Source organism: Trichechus manatus, unplaced genomic scaffold (genome assembly GCF_000243295.1).
Source record: "Trichechus manatus latirostris isolate Lorelei unplaced genomic scaffold, TriManLat1.0 scaffold00157, whole genome shotgun sequence".
Lineage (NCBI taxonomy): Eukaryota > Metazoa > Chordata > Mammalia > Sirenia > Trichechidae > Trichechus > Trichechus manatus.
In genome coordinates, this window is record NW_004444093.1 from 5,533,182 (window position 1) to 5,546,429 (window position 13,248).

The 13,248-nt window shown below is 43.6% G+C and overlaps 1 protein-coding gene across 1 annotated transcript in view; it reads right to left on the reverse strand.

Annotated features, from left to right (window-relative positions):
- Positions 1 to 5,957: 5,957 nt before the first annotated feature.
- SNAP29 (synaptosome associated protein 29) overlaps positions 5,958 to 13,248 on the reverse strand; it is a 36,379-nt gene continuing 29,088 nt past the window's right edge. Inside the window, exon 5 of the mRNA XM_004386189.2 lies at positions 5,958 to 11,000. Within this exon, the coding sequence (XP_004386246.1) occupies positions 10,843 to 11,000 (158 nt within the window). The 3' untranslated portion in view covers positions 5,958 to 10,842. The remainder of the gene's footprint in view (positions 11,001 to 13,248) is intronic.

Sequence of the window (13,248 nt, forward strand, 5' to 3'; positions counted from 1 at the left end):
GCTTTCAGGGGACATCTAGGTCAACTGGCATAACAAAGTTTATTAAGAAAATGTTCTGCATCCTACTTTGGTGAGTGGCCTCTGGGGTCTTAAAAGCTAGCGAGCAGCCATCTAAGATTGGTCCCAACCCACTTGGTGTAAAGGAGAATGAAGAACACCAAAGTCACAAGGAAAGCATTAGCCCAAGAGACAGAAAGGGTCACATAAACTGGAGACTGCATCAGCCTGAGACCAAAAGAATTAGATGGTGCCTGGTTACCACTAATGACTGCCCTGACAGGGAACATAAGAGAGTCCCTGATGGAGTAGGAGAAAATTGGGGTACAGAACTCAAATTCTAGTAAGAAGACCAGACTTAATGGTCTGGCTGAGACTGGAGGAACCCCAGAAAGCATGGCCCCTGGACTCTCTTTGTCAACCCAGAACTAAAACCATTCCTGAAGCCAACTCTTCAAAGATTAGACTGGACTGTGGGACATAAAATGATACTCGTGAAGAGTGTGCTTCTTAGCTAAGGTAGATGCATGAGACGAAATGGGCAGCTCCTGTCCAGAGGTGAGATGAGCCGGCAGAGAGGGTCCGGAGCTGGTTGAATGGACATGGGAAATCAGGAGTGGAAAAGAGGAGTGTGCTGTCACAGAACAGGGAGAGCAATTAGAGTCACATAACAATGTATGTCTAAATTTTTGTATGAGAGACTAACTCGAATTGTAAACTTTCACTTAAAGTACAACAGTAAAATAACATATATGTTGTTGTTACATGCTGTTGAGTTGGTTCCAACTCATAGCAACCCTGTGTACAACAGAACAAAACACTGCCCTGCACGATCTTCACAATCGTTGTTAAGCTTGAGCTCAATATTGCAGCCACTGTGTCAATCCATCTCATTAAGGGTCTTCCTCTTTTTGCTGAAATACATATAGAGAGATTTATTATATATATAGAGAGATTAACTTCAAGGAAATGGCTCATACAATTGTGGAGGCTGGCAAGTCCTAAATCCATGGGTCAGGTGTTAAGCTTGAGGTTTCTCCTGACTCACGTGGTTGCAGGGGCTGACGAACCCAAAATCTGCAGGTCAGGTGGCAGGCTGCTGGCTTACAGGGTTGTAGGAGCTGGCAAATCCAAAGTCTGCAGGTCAGGCAGTTGGCTGAAGGCTTCTCTAAGAACCAGAGGTCAGACCACAAGATGCGTGTAGGACTGAGAGAGAGAGAGAGAGGGCCAGCTTTGCCAGAACATCCATATATATTGGATACACACCTGCAAGGAAACTCCCCTTCCAACTGATTGGCTGTTCACATCAGATCACAAAATGGAAGATGATTACATAATATCTGCCAAACCAGAGATTCATGGCCTAGCCAAGTTGACACATAACATTAACCAACATACCGTCTGTTTGAGGTAGTATTTTTCAATTGATCTCCATTGTACTCTCATTTCTATAAGAGTAAAAGTTCATTTTAATTATGTAGAAAGTAGGCAGAAGACTTCAATCCCAAATCCTCTTTTCCTAACGCAACACTAAAACCTCAAAAACTAGTATACAGTGATTACCATTTCTTTTTTCTATTCAAGTCCCTGTTTCTACATTTTAATTTCCCACCCATCATGGGACAGTTTCTCTAGCCATCTTTCCTTCTTAAACCTAAGACTTTGTTTAAACCCCCAGATCATTTACAGTCCTCCCATTCAATTCCTAATCCAAAGCCTATTCAAAAAGTAGTCATGACTCAGGTCATGGTCTAACCCTTCTGGGATTAGGCAATCAGATGAGTCTGTATCTGCAAAACTAGAGTGACTCAATTATCTTGCAAAAGTTTACTCACCACGGATTCACAATATAACCATTTTAACCATCCAAGCTGGATTAGCATACTGTCTCTGCAATGTTAGAAACCCCAGTTCAAAATGGTTGAAACAATAAGGAGGTTTGTTATTTCCTATACCATGGAGTCTGAGTAGGGAGGGCAGCTCCAGATGCAAGATGTCCAGACTCTGCATCTGCTTCTCTGTGATTTTCTTGTTCTAGCTCCCCTCAGACTTTGGATTCGTCCTCAGGCTGGTTGCTAGATGGCTGCAGTCATGCCCGGCATCACATCCAGGCATGACAGTGCCCAGTGGGAGAAGAGGAATGTCATTTCCTTTGTCCCCTTTTGAGAGCAAAGAGTACTTCCTCCAGAAAACTTCTGGAAGATTCCCCTTCACCTCTTGCCCAGAATTGGGTCACATGCCCATTCCTAAAATAAGCACCTACAAGTATGGAGCCACCATGATTGACTTAGACCAAAGAAGATTGTGGTTTTGCCATCAAAGAAAAAGAAAAATATGACTTTGGGATAGACAATTAAGCAAACACGGACTAATAAGACTCCAGTCTGCTGGAATTCCGGAAAAGCAGCCCTTTCTATCTGAGATAACGAACACTTAATTGATGAATAAACTCAGCAAACATTTATTGAGCGACTTCTGTGAGCTAGGATTGGGGATGCAAATATGAATACAATATGGTCTTGGTGTGGTGGTGTTCAGTCTAGCAGAGGATAAGCACCAAGCAATTTTCTAATTTTAACTGGCTCCTCAAGTAGCCTTCCTATAAACAGAGAATGCGCTTTTCAACTGTGATGAATTTCACATTCTGGCCTTCTTGCTCTCTCTCTCTCCCTTCCTTTTCTCACCATTCATTCAACAAAAACTTATTAAGTGTATACTCTTTGCTAGGTACCATGCTCTGGAGTCACGTCTTCAGAGAGCTTATATTCCAGCTTTTTATTTGATAATTACATTTCTTGATGTAAACGAATAATCATTGCTTTCTCATTTTCACATGTATTGTGATTTTGGTTATTGTCCTCAAGAAAGCAGCCACTTCTGGGCCTATGGACCTGGGACCACCATATTTTGGGCCATATTTTGGCCAGCTCACTTCCCGAAATGATGCTTCTGTCATAACCACAATAGGAACCAACAGAGGTTTTTAAAAATTTTTAATTTTTTATGGTGTTTTTAGGGTAAAAGTCTACAGAGTAAATTAGTTTCTCATTAAGCAATCAATACACAAATTGTCTTGTGACATTGGTTGCCAATGCCATGATGTGTCAACACTCTTGCCTTCTCCACCTCAGGTTCCCCATTTTCACTCATCCAGTTTTTCTGTCCCTTCCTGCCTTCTCATCTTTGCTTTTGGGCAGGTGTGCCCATTGGTCACGTATTCAAGATTGAACTATGAAGCACGTTCCTCACGTGTGTTATTGTTTGTTTTATAGACCTGTCTAATGTTTGGCTGAAGGGTGAACTTTGGGAGTGACTTCAGTTTTGAGTTAAAAGGGTTTCCGGGGGCCATATTCTCGGGGCCAACAGAGGTTTTTAAGTGGTGCAATGATATGATTAGCATTAGCCTGTCTCAGAGAAGTTTAACTTTAAAACAAAACACATATTAAAAAAAAAAAAAGCTCAATCAGTGCACAGAAGAACTTGGTTTTGACTTCATTTCTAAATGACATAGAGGAGCTCTGGGTCTGTGTTTCGTCTCTGACCTCGGTGGGTGCTGTACCCATTTTCATGTTGCCTCTGTAGGATGAGCAGCTTCTTTCACTCCTAAAATGACTTGTTTTACACCCTGCTTTTAGCCCACTTACAAATCAAGTTCTTTGGGACATCCTTCTGGGAGAATTTAAGGCCCCCAAGTGCAAACATCAGCATCAAGTCAGTTTTGCTTCCAGTCCTTCTCTGAGCTGAGCTCCAGTTTTAGCAACTAGACTTCGCCTTAAACCCCGGTCAAGGAGCCAGATGGTTGTCCTAGATGTTAGGCCAGAGTGTTGATTTCTAACCTGCCTTCATTGGCTTTGTTAGCTGGCCCAGGGGCAGGAAGCCTGCTTCTTGAGCTCCAGCTGCCTTGGGTGGCAGGGGTGGGAGGGAGCTCTCCTATCTTCTGCCAAGCAGCCATGAAACAGACTGGGGTCTCCAGACTAAGCCCCCATTACTCTATTTTTTAAAATCCTTCCAATGTGTTCATTATCAGGGTCCTTCCAAGTCCCCCATCTCTGCTGGGTCTGTGACAGTCCTTTTCTTGGTGATCTGTCTCTCTATCTCAGATTCCACCAATTTCAGCCTCATGAAGGTACTAAAGGCTGTCAGATGTCAGCTCCTTCCCAGCTACAAATGTACTTGTATCTATACCCATATCCTCTCTTCACTTCTTTCTCAGGAAGAGATAGCTGTCCTTCTGTCTGGGGTTGATTTTTCTCCTTCTATAGTAGGATTTCTCCTGTCTCCTCACCTGCTCATTCTCCTTAGCCTTTGTATAAGGTCCAGTCTCTCTCTTGAGCCTGTCTCCCACCTTCCTAGTTTCACCCTTTCTCTTTCACAGCCAAGTTTAAGAGAGTAATCTCCACCTCCTTGCCTCATATTCACTCTGCAGCCCCTATAAGCCAGAGTCCACCCATGCTAGTCTGTTGGAACTTCTCCTGTCTTCATTGTACTTTTCTGCCATATTTCTGCCTTTACTTTTTGATCACTACTCTCTTCCCATCTCTTGAAGTGGGTTCTTCTTGGGCTTTGCTTCTGGCCATCAGTGTATTCCCAAGGTTGTGTTTTGGCTCTCTTCTTTCTCACCCTGGGCAGTCTCCTACACCTATATGGCTTTAACTACCACCTATATTTGGACAGGAGCCCTAGTGGCACAGTGGTTAAGAGCTTGGCTGCTAACCAAGAGGTTGGCAATTCAAATTCACCAGCTGCTCCTGGGAAACCCCATGGAACAGTCCTGCTCCATCCTATAGGGGCACTATGAGTCAGAATCGACTCCACGGCAACAGGTTTGGTTTTTTTAAATATAAATTCAGCCAACTCCCAAATCCTCTCCACGTCTCCCCACTCCAAATATGCACGTCAATTTTAATGCACTATTAATTTTCTTATCTTGTTTATTGTCTTCTCTCCCATGAGAATGTAACTTCCATGAGGACAGGGATTTCGGTCTGTTTTGTGCAGAACTGTTGGCCCAACACCTGAAATCCATCTTTAAGCTCAATATGTCAACATCATTTTCCTCTGCTCCTACCTCCACATTTGCTGTGCTCTTGTATTCGTTTAGTGAAATAAAACACTTATGTACTAATGGTCTTTTCAATCACCTCATATGCATGCAAAAGCTGGGCAATGATAAAATGAGACAGAAGAATTGATGTATTTGAATTGCGGTGTTGGTGGAGAAAGGAGCACTGCTGACGCAGTGGTTAAGTACTCAGCTGCTAACCAAAAGGTTAGCGGTTCAAACCCACCAGCTGCTCCACAGGAGAAAGGTGTGTCAATCTGCTTTCCTAAAGACTACAGCCTTGGAAACCCTATGGAACAGTTCTACTCTGTCCTGTAGGGTCACTATGAGTTGGAATTGACTTGACAGCTACAGGTTTGGGTTTGGCTGGCGAAGGATATTGAATAACCATAGACTGCCAGAAGAATGAAAAAGTGAGTTTTAGAAGAAACACAACTGGAATGCTCCTTAGAAGTGAGGATAGGGAGACATTGCCTTGCTTACTTTTAGACAATTGCTAGAAAAGGACATCATATTTGGTAAAGCAGAAGGTCAGTGAAAATGAAGAAAACACTCAGTGAGATGGATTGACAGAACAGCCTCAACAATGGGCTCAAATATATTGTTATGGATTGAATTGTGTTACCCAAAAATATGTGTTGTGAATCCTACTATACCTGCGGTTATAATCCCATTTGGGAATACAGTTTTCTTTGCATGTTAATGAGGCAGTATTAGTAAGAAGTGTTTTAAGTCAATCTCTTTTGAGATGTAAAAGAATAGATTAAGCAAGCAAGCAGAGATAGGGAAAGAGATGCCAAATCACATGAAGATCGCTGAGGAAGAGAAGCTGAAAACAGACAAGGACCTTCCTCCAGAGCCCACAGAGAGAGAAAGCTTCCCTTAGAGCTGGCACCCTGAATTTGAATTCTAGCCTCCTAAACTATGAGAAAATAAATTTCTGTTTGTGAAAGCCACCCACTTGTGGTATTTGTTTTACCAGTACTAGATAACTAAGATCATGGAGATAGTGCAGAACCGGGCAATGCTTTGTTCTGTTATACGTAAGATTGCCATGAGTCGAAGCCAACTTGAAGGCAACTAACAACTTAACAACTACTGGTCCCTTTGGCTGGAAACCTGAATGTTATCTTCAACTCCTCCCTCTCCATCATCCCTCACTGGAAAAGCAGTCGCTAAAGCCTGCCCCATCTAGTGCTCTCCAGAACCCATCTATTCTCTCGGCCCCTGGCTTGTCACTACTCTAGTTTGGGCTTCCCCTTCAGTTCTTGCCTGGACCATTACAAAAGTTTTCATTTTAGGCTGCTCCCAGCTTGTCCTCCTCACCAATGTAAGGGTGATTTTTCTTTATTAAAATACACATGTTGATCTCCTTGTCCACAAAATTGGGACCATACTGTATAATCAATCTTATGTCCATTCTTCCCCCATGTTAATCTTGCAAGCAGTGTCCTGTATGTTCTTTGAAAACTCTTTTCACAGCTCAACTGTCTATGGTATGGGTAAACCACAATTTACTCTATCATGTCCTTAATCAGTTAGGTTGTTTCTAGGTTTTTTGGTCTTATAGATAATGCTGTGATGACCACTATTATATATCTTTGTATGCATCTTTATGGTCCTTGCAAAATACCAATCTGATCACATCACTTTCTTGCTTAAAATCCTCCCTGTCATTGAAGGACAATGTTCTTAAGCCTCACTATGGCCGATAAGGACCTGCTTACTTTCCTAGTGTCATCTCTCACCCACAACCCAAAAGCTAGCTTTTCCTCTACTTGCAGCTCCCCAAAGTAAACCACCTTGATGTCTTTGCCCATGCTTCTTTGTGTCTGTAAAGCCCTCTCCCCTCTGTCTTCTCAGAAAAGTCCACTGTTGAAACCCTCATCATTCCTTAATTATAGTGATGCCCAAAAATGATATCCAGTGAAACCAGAGTGGCCTTTAGATCCACCAACGGATAAAATTTCCAAGCTGCTTTGGATTTACCAGGGCCTGGCCCAGCCCGGCCTACCAGCGCATCCTCAGAGCTTTCAGATTTAGAAGCAATTCCTAGGCACGAGGTTAGGCATGAAGATGAAGTCAGGATAGTGGAGCCAGGGCTAGGCCTGGCCTGCTCTTTCTCGGCAGGCTGCAGTACTGCCCAGCAGCAGGGAAACTCATTTGCAGAGTAGAGTGGCCAGTTATCCTTCTCCCCCAAACCACAGGAGTACCTCTTGGCAGTCTACATAGCGGGTAGCAAACTATGGCTCCCAGGCCAAATGTGGCTGGCTGTCAGCTGCCCTCCCATGAACTAAGTGGTATTTACGTTTTTAAAGCGTTCAAAAATAATCAAGAGAATACTTCACGACATGTGAAATTTATATGAAATTCAAATCTCGCTGTCCATAAATAAAGTTGTATTGGATCATAGCCATACTCACTTATGTACTGTCCTCAGATGCTTTTGTGATACAATGACAGAGTAGCTGCCACAGAGGGTGTATGGCCTGTGAGCTTACAATATTCACTCTCTGGCTCTTTACAAAAGTTTGCTGAGCCCTGGCCTAGGTGGTGCTGCAGAGGGGGCAGGAGGGTGGGAGACAGACTGGAAAAGCAGTCTGACGAGATGAGAAGGTTTCAAGGCGAAGGTTGTTCATGGTGCCAAACGTGGCAGTGAGAACCAGATGTAGAGGCTCAACAAAGATGAGCCTCTCTAGTCAACTCTTTGAAAACGACTATGTATGTAAGAGACAGAATTTGATTAAAAAACAACTTCACATTTTATTTTATGGAGTATGGTCATCTGTTGAGCTGAAAGCATTGTGCATAAGAGATGGCTGTTCCAATACAGATTCCAAATAAAAGGCCAAACACCCCCTGCCCTACATGGCACAGTGAGCGCTTTCAATGACTAGCTCATCATTCTGTACACAGACATTTCATTTATCAGAGGTGAAGGTGCTTAACAGCACTGGTAACTACAAATTCTGCAGACAGTATGAGATTTTTATTAAATTGGTGTAGTGTATACTTAAAACTACATATTCACAAAAAGAAGTTAGAGAAAGAGAAATTAAAACGCATTCTAAGTAATCTCTTTCCTGGCAAACTGAGTTCAGTTCAGGTCTTCTTTCCCTCAGAATGCAAAAAAGTCATCCAGAAGGCAACCCCACTATCCCACCGCTGTTCAGTCATAAATGACTAGATGTTAGAAAGTTTCCTTTGAAGGAGAATGCACTTATTTTAAAGTTAGTAGCACATTTAATGTATAATCTAAAGTTAGAAAAGCCACTTTTTTGAAGGCACAGTTTGTATCCAGCTCACTTGTGGAAATCAAATCTGTGTTATGGACCACACCTGGCCAGAGGGAGCCCATCCCACAGCCAAACCCAGCCCTGGCACCTTTGTTGAGTGTCTCCAGAGATGTGTCTAGGCTAGAGGGTAGAATGTTTTCTTTTTGATCACAATCACCATGTGAAAAGACTTTTTGAAAACGCAAGGAACTTTGCTTTATAAAGTAGCATCAGTAACCAGTCTTTTGTGGCACGAGAGCAGGGTGAAGATACAGCAGAAATAAGATGGTGGGCTACTGTAGCTTAAAGATAGTCCCTCGGCCAAGGCTTTAGAACAAGAACAAAAACAAAATACATGAGCCCTTCAGCATGTCAGAGGAAGACAAATTTCTAGAAAAGTGAGGGCATTTCTCCTTCCATATGCTTAGGGCAAAAAGGGGGGGATGCTGGCTTCATCAGTGCAACAAAAGACAGGGGCGGTACATAAAATCCGATGTTACTCTGCTTCAAGTCAGTTAAATCACGAATCCAATCATGCAAACTGTCCACGTTCCTCAGGAAGGTGGCTGAAGAGATTGTTTGGCAATGGTCTTTAAGTACATTTATTTGAAAAAATAAGTTTAGGCATCTTGACTAATTTCCAGAATCTAGGCCTAATGATAAGGAGAAACAAGTTATTATGACATAAATACGGGTGTTAGAGAGGAAAAATGGGAATGAATGGAAATGCGCACATGGCTGCTCTTCACTCTGGTTTCAGGTATTTGAGCGGTGTTTGCAGTGAAAGCCCTCTGAGTTAGTTGTTTGGGCTGGGTGTATATTGAAAATGCTCCTTTTATCAGCTGCCAAGAAAATAATATTGAGCTCATCTGATGAGCAAGCCTCTAAACTGATTACCTGGGATGTTCATGATGAGCATGGATCAGACTCCCTGAAGTGGCTGGGACATGATCGGTGTTACAGACAGCTAGCTGTGTTTGCCACTGGAGGCTGTCAGTACTTTAAGGAAGGTCCTGCATCATGGGATGAGCCTTTTATAAATAAACTGCTACACAGACACTAGTGAGTTGCTGCAGTACTTTAAAGAGGTTTCTTTTGCCGTAAGGGACTCCTGTGCATAGGCTGTAGGGCAGAGGAAATTATCACACAATGACAGAGGTCACCAAGGCCAGTACTATGTTATACGGTGAAAGGCACTGTTGTTTTAAACTGTTTCCTGACCTGTCACATTATCAAAATCAGCCCGTCTCACCATCTTTAAAATAATTAATTTGCTCTTAAAAAAGGCAAGGGCCAAAAAAGACAAGGGTCTTGTGGCTTCGTTTCATTGGAGGTCCCAACATAAAGAAATTCATTTTATTATAGAAATCAATTTTAAATGCTTTTAAATGATCTTTTTTGTAAGATGAAAGGAGAGAACAAGCTGGATCCACTAAAATGATCACGTGTATGCATTTAAGCCAAATCCTATACAAAGTCAGCATCATTTGTGGAACTCCAAGTTCCAGTCCTGAAACTGGGTGACAGAGAACAAAGGGGTGAGTCTAGTCACCTTGTCTCAAATCCCATCCTCTGCAAGAGGCATGGGTGGGGATCCTGGATAAGTCAGGAGAGACCCCAGGTACTAAATAAACACCTGTCACACCCCAGGTCTGGTCAATAGGGTGACTTCAAGAGGCTTGGGGTGCTTGGTGGAGGGAGACCCCTGCTTGGCCATTAAGTTCCAAATCACGTCTATGTGATCCTCTGTTCCCACAAATTCTACAGGGCCATGCAGTCGGTCAGCCAGGCAGCCTTGAGCCGGTTCCTAACCACACAGGGAGAGCTAGAGATGACCACATGGGGTCCAGATGGCACATGAGCCGTGCTGCTTTGAGCCCTCCTACTGAAACCCATGTCAAAGATGGAGGGGCGGTGGCGGAAGAAAGGGCAGCTATCTAAAACAGCAAAGAATGCTGCCACACTCCACTCCTGAATCTGACGGATTCTTTTCCAGGGAGCTGAAAATCACAATTTGCTCAGTGTGGAAGGGGATGATCGCTGCTCAACAAAGGTGTGGGAAGACCCCCTCCCCCACTCCTGCTCACATGGCCCCTCAGCACTCTGATTCAAGGGAAGGCTGAGGAATGAGAGCTACAGCAAACAGAGAAAGAGAGGTGGTGGGTCCAAGATTGAAATTCTGCCCACTTTCCATATGCTCATTAAAGTGAGAAATGCAACTCTTTCTTCTCATTCCAGTAATCAAAGGCCCGAGATATTCGGCGCCAGGCTACTGCGCTCGGATCAAAACACTAAGTATTCAGCTGAAGGAACTTAGAGAGATGCTGACCCCAAGAAAAAGTGGGACACATGCTTCCTCAGAACAACAAAATCTCTTACAACCCACTCTGGTACAACATTTGCAAACACACAGTAAATTACATACTAAAATAGGAGGTGAAATTTCTTGTACATTTGAAAAAGACTTTTCGAATCTCTTCATCACAATGGAGTAGAAAACCTCCGGCTTTAAAGTTGCCGGACTTTCTTTTCTGTGCTTTTTATATTAACTCCTAACTTGTCCACTTTGGTCGTGAGCTGGTCCAGGATGTCATCTTGCTCCTCGAGCTCCATCTGCATCCCCAAGGCTATGTCCTTTAGGCGGCCCAGTCCCACGGACAGTTCATCTGTGGGAGAAGGAACAACATGCAGGTCTGACCACACAGAGGCACAGCCTCTGCACTGCTGCATGGTCCCTTTCCAGGTCTCGGCAGCATTTAGATTACTGGGTCTGCTTTGTCATAAGACAGGCTGTGGTTACATTTTCCAAAATATGTGCAAGTTAAAAGAAAACCTGTTTACTCAATAAAAAGCAATATGTGCTTAATGTAGAACCTGCCTCCCTCCCCCAAAGAAAACCACTGTTAAGGCTGGTGGTTTGAACCTGCCCAGTGGCACTGTGGAAGAAAGGACTGGAGATCTACTTCTGTAAAGATTACAGCCAAGAAAACCTTATGAAGCAGTTCTACTCTGTAAGATGTGGAGTTGCCATGAGTTGGAATAGACTTAGTGGCAATGGGTTTGTTTTTTTTTTTTTTGGTCCTCCCAGTTTTTCCAGAAATACATACAGATACACACAGTTTTTCAGCTGCCTTTTAACCTTTCAGTAGGTTGCTGCAAATTTTAAGATCACTTAGTACCTGTTATGGATTGAATTGTGTTCTCCACAAATGTGTGTCAACTTGGCTAGGCCATGATTCCCAGTATTGTGTGATTGTCCACTATTTTGTGATCTGATGTGAATTTCCTGTGTGTTACAAATCCTATCTCTATGATGTTAATATGAGCTCTGGTGACAAAGTGGTTAAGAGCTCAGGCTGCTAACCAAAAGGTCAGTAATTCCAATCCATCGGCCGCTCCTTGGAAGCCCAATGGGACAGTTCTACTCTGTCCTATAGGGTCACTATGAGTCAGAATCGACTTGAAGGCACAGAACAGAACAACAGAACGTGATGTTAATGAGGCAGGATAAGAGGCAGTTATGTTAATGAGGCAGGACTCAATCTACAGGATTAGGTTGTATCTTGAGTCTCTTTTGAGATTTAAGAGACAATAGAACAGACAGGAAAGGGACCTCCTACCACCAAGAAAGCAGAGTATGTCCTTTGGACCTGGAGTCCCCATGCTGAGGAACTCTTAGATTCAGGGGAAGACTGATGACAAGGACCTTCCCCCAGAACCAACAGAACCTGGGAACTGGCACCCTGAATTCGGACTTCTAACCTCATAAACTGTGAGAGAATAAACTTCTGTTTGTTAAAGCCATCCACTTGTGGTATTTCTGTTATAGCAGCACTGGATAACTAAGACCGTAACCAAGGAAAAGACATGCAGAGGAACCTGGAAAACCTTTCCAGACCCAATGGGGGAGCACCTGGAGAATTTGCTGGTCACCCCAGACAGATCTGCTGGCCTGCTTTTAAGGAACAAAAACCCCACCTCAGCGGACAGAACTCAACAGTGCCTCCTTTCCTTTCTTCCACCTCCAGCTCCCTAAGCTAATCAAACACAAATCCATTGATGCAGATGTGGGGATCTCTGAGAGGTAGGCCTGGGAAGCCCTGTCCAGCTGGACTCCCTAACATCCAGGCTGCTCCAGCCCTAGGCCCACCTCTGGGTAAGGCTGCACACCCCCAGCCCTCTCTAAGGGTGGCAGGAGAAGGAGGGAGTCCATCCTTGCCCTGGTGCCTGGGGTGCTCTGCCAGAACACACATGTACTGCAGACATGTCCACACATGTACTGCAGATATGCCCAATGGACCCAAATGCTATGGAAACCTTTATCTATGCTATTAAAAGTCTCACTTCCTCCATATTCATTCACTCGTTGCTGCCACTTCCCAGACCACAAACACATCAGTGCTTTGGAAATGCAAGGTGACAATAGTTAGCTCACATTTCCCACAACTTACTGGTACCAGTTGCCGTGCAGTCGACTCTGACTCATGGAGAACCCCTGTGTGTCAGAGCAGAACTGTGCTACGTGCGTTTTCATGGCTGATTTTTTTGGAAGGAGATCACCAAGCATTTCTTCTGAGGTGCCTCTGGGTTGATCTGAACCTTCAACCTTCCAGTTAGCAGTTGAGCGCTTAACTATTTGCACCACCCAAGAAACTCGTACTAACAGCAGCATGCCATAGGGAAGAGAGAAGAGATGGTGCTTTGTAAGTCTTCTTAATTGCTACGTTAAAGATAAAAGATTATACCAAAAAAAAAAAAAGGGTCAGAATACACAAATACTCAGCACTAGCACCAGATATCTAAACAGAATTGGTTATTTTTTAAAATGGTCTTTGGGTTGATGCTTTTTGGATTTACTGACACCTGTGCCCCTGTATAAGCAGTGCTGGTGGCACAGTGGTTAAGTCTTGGCTG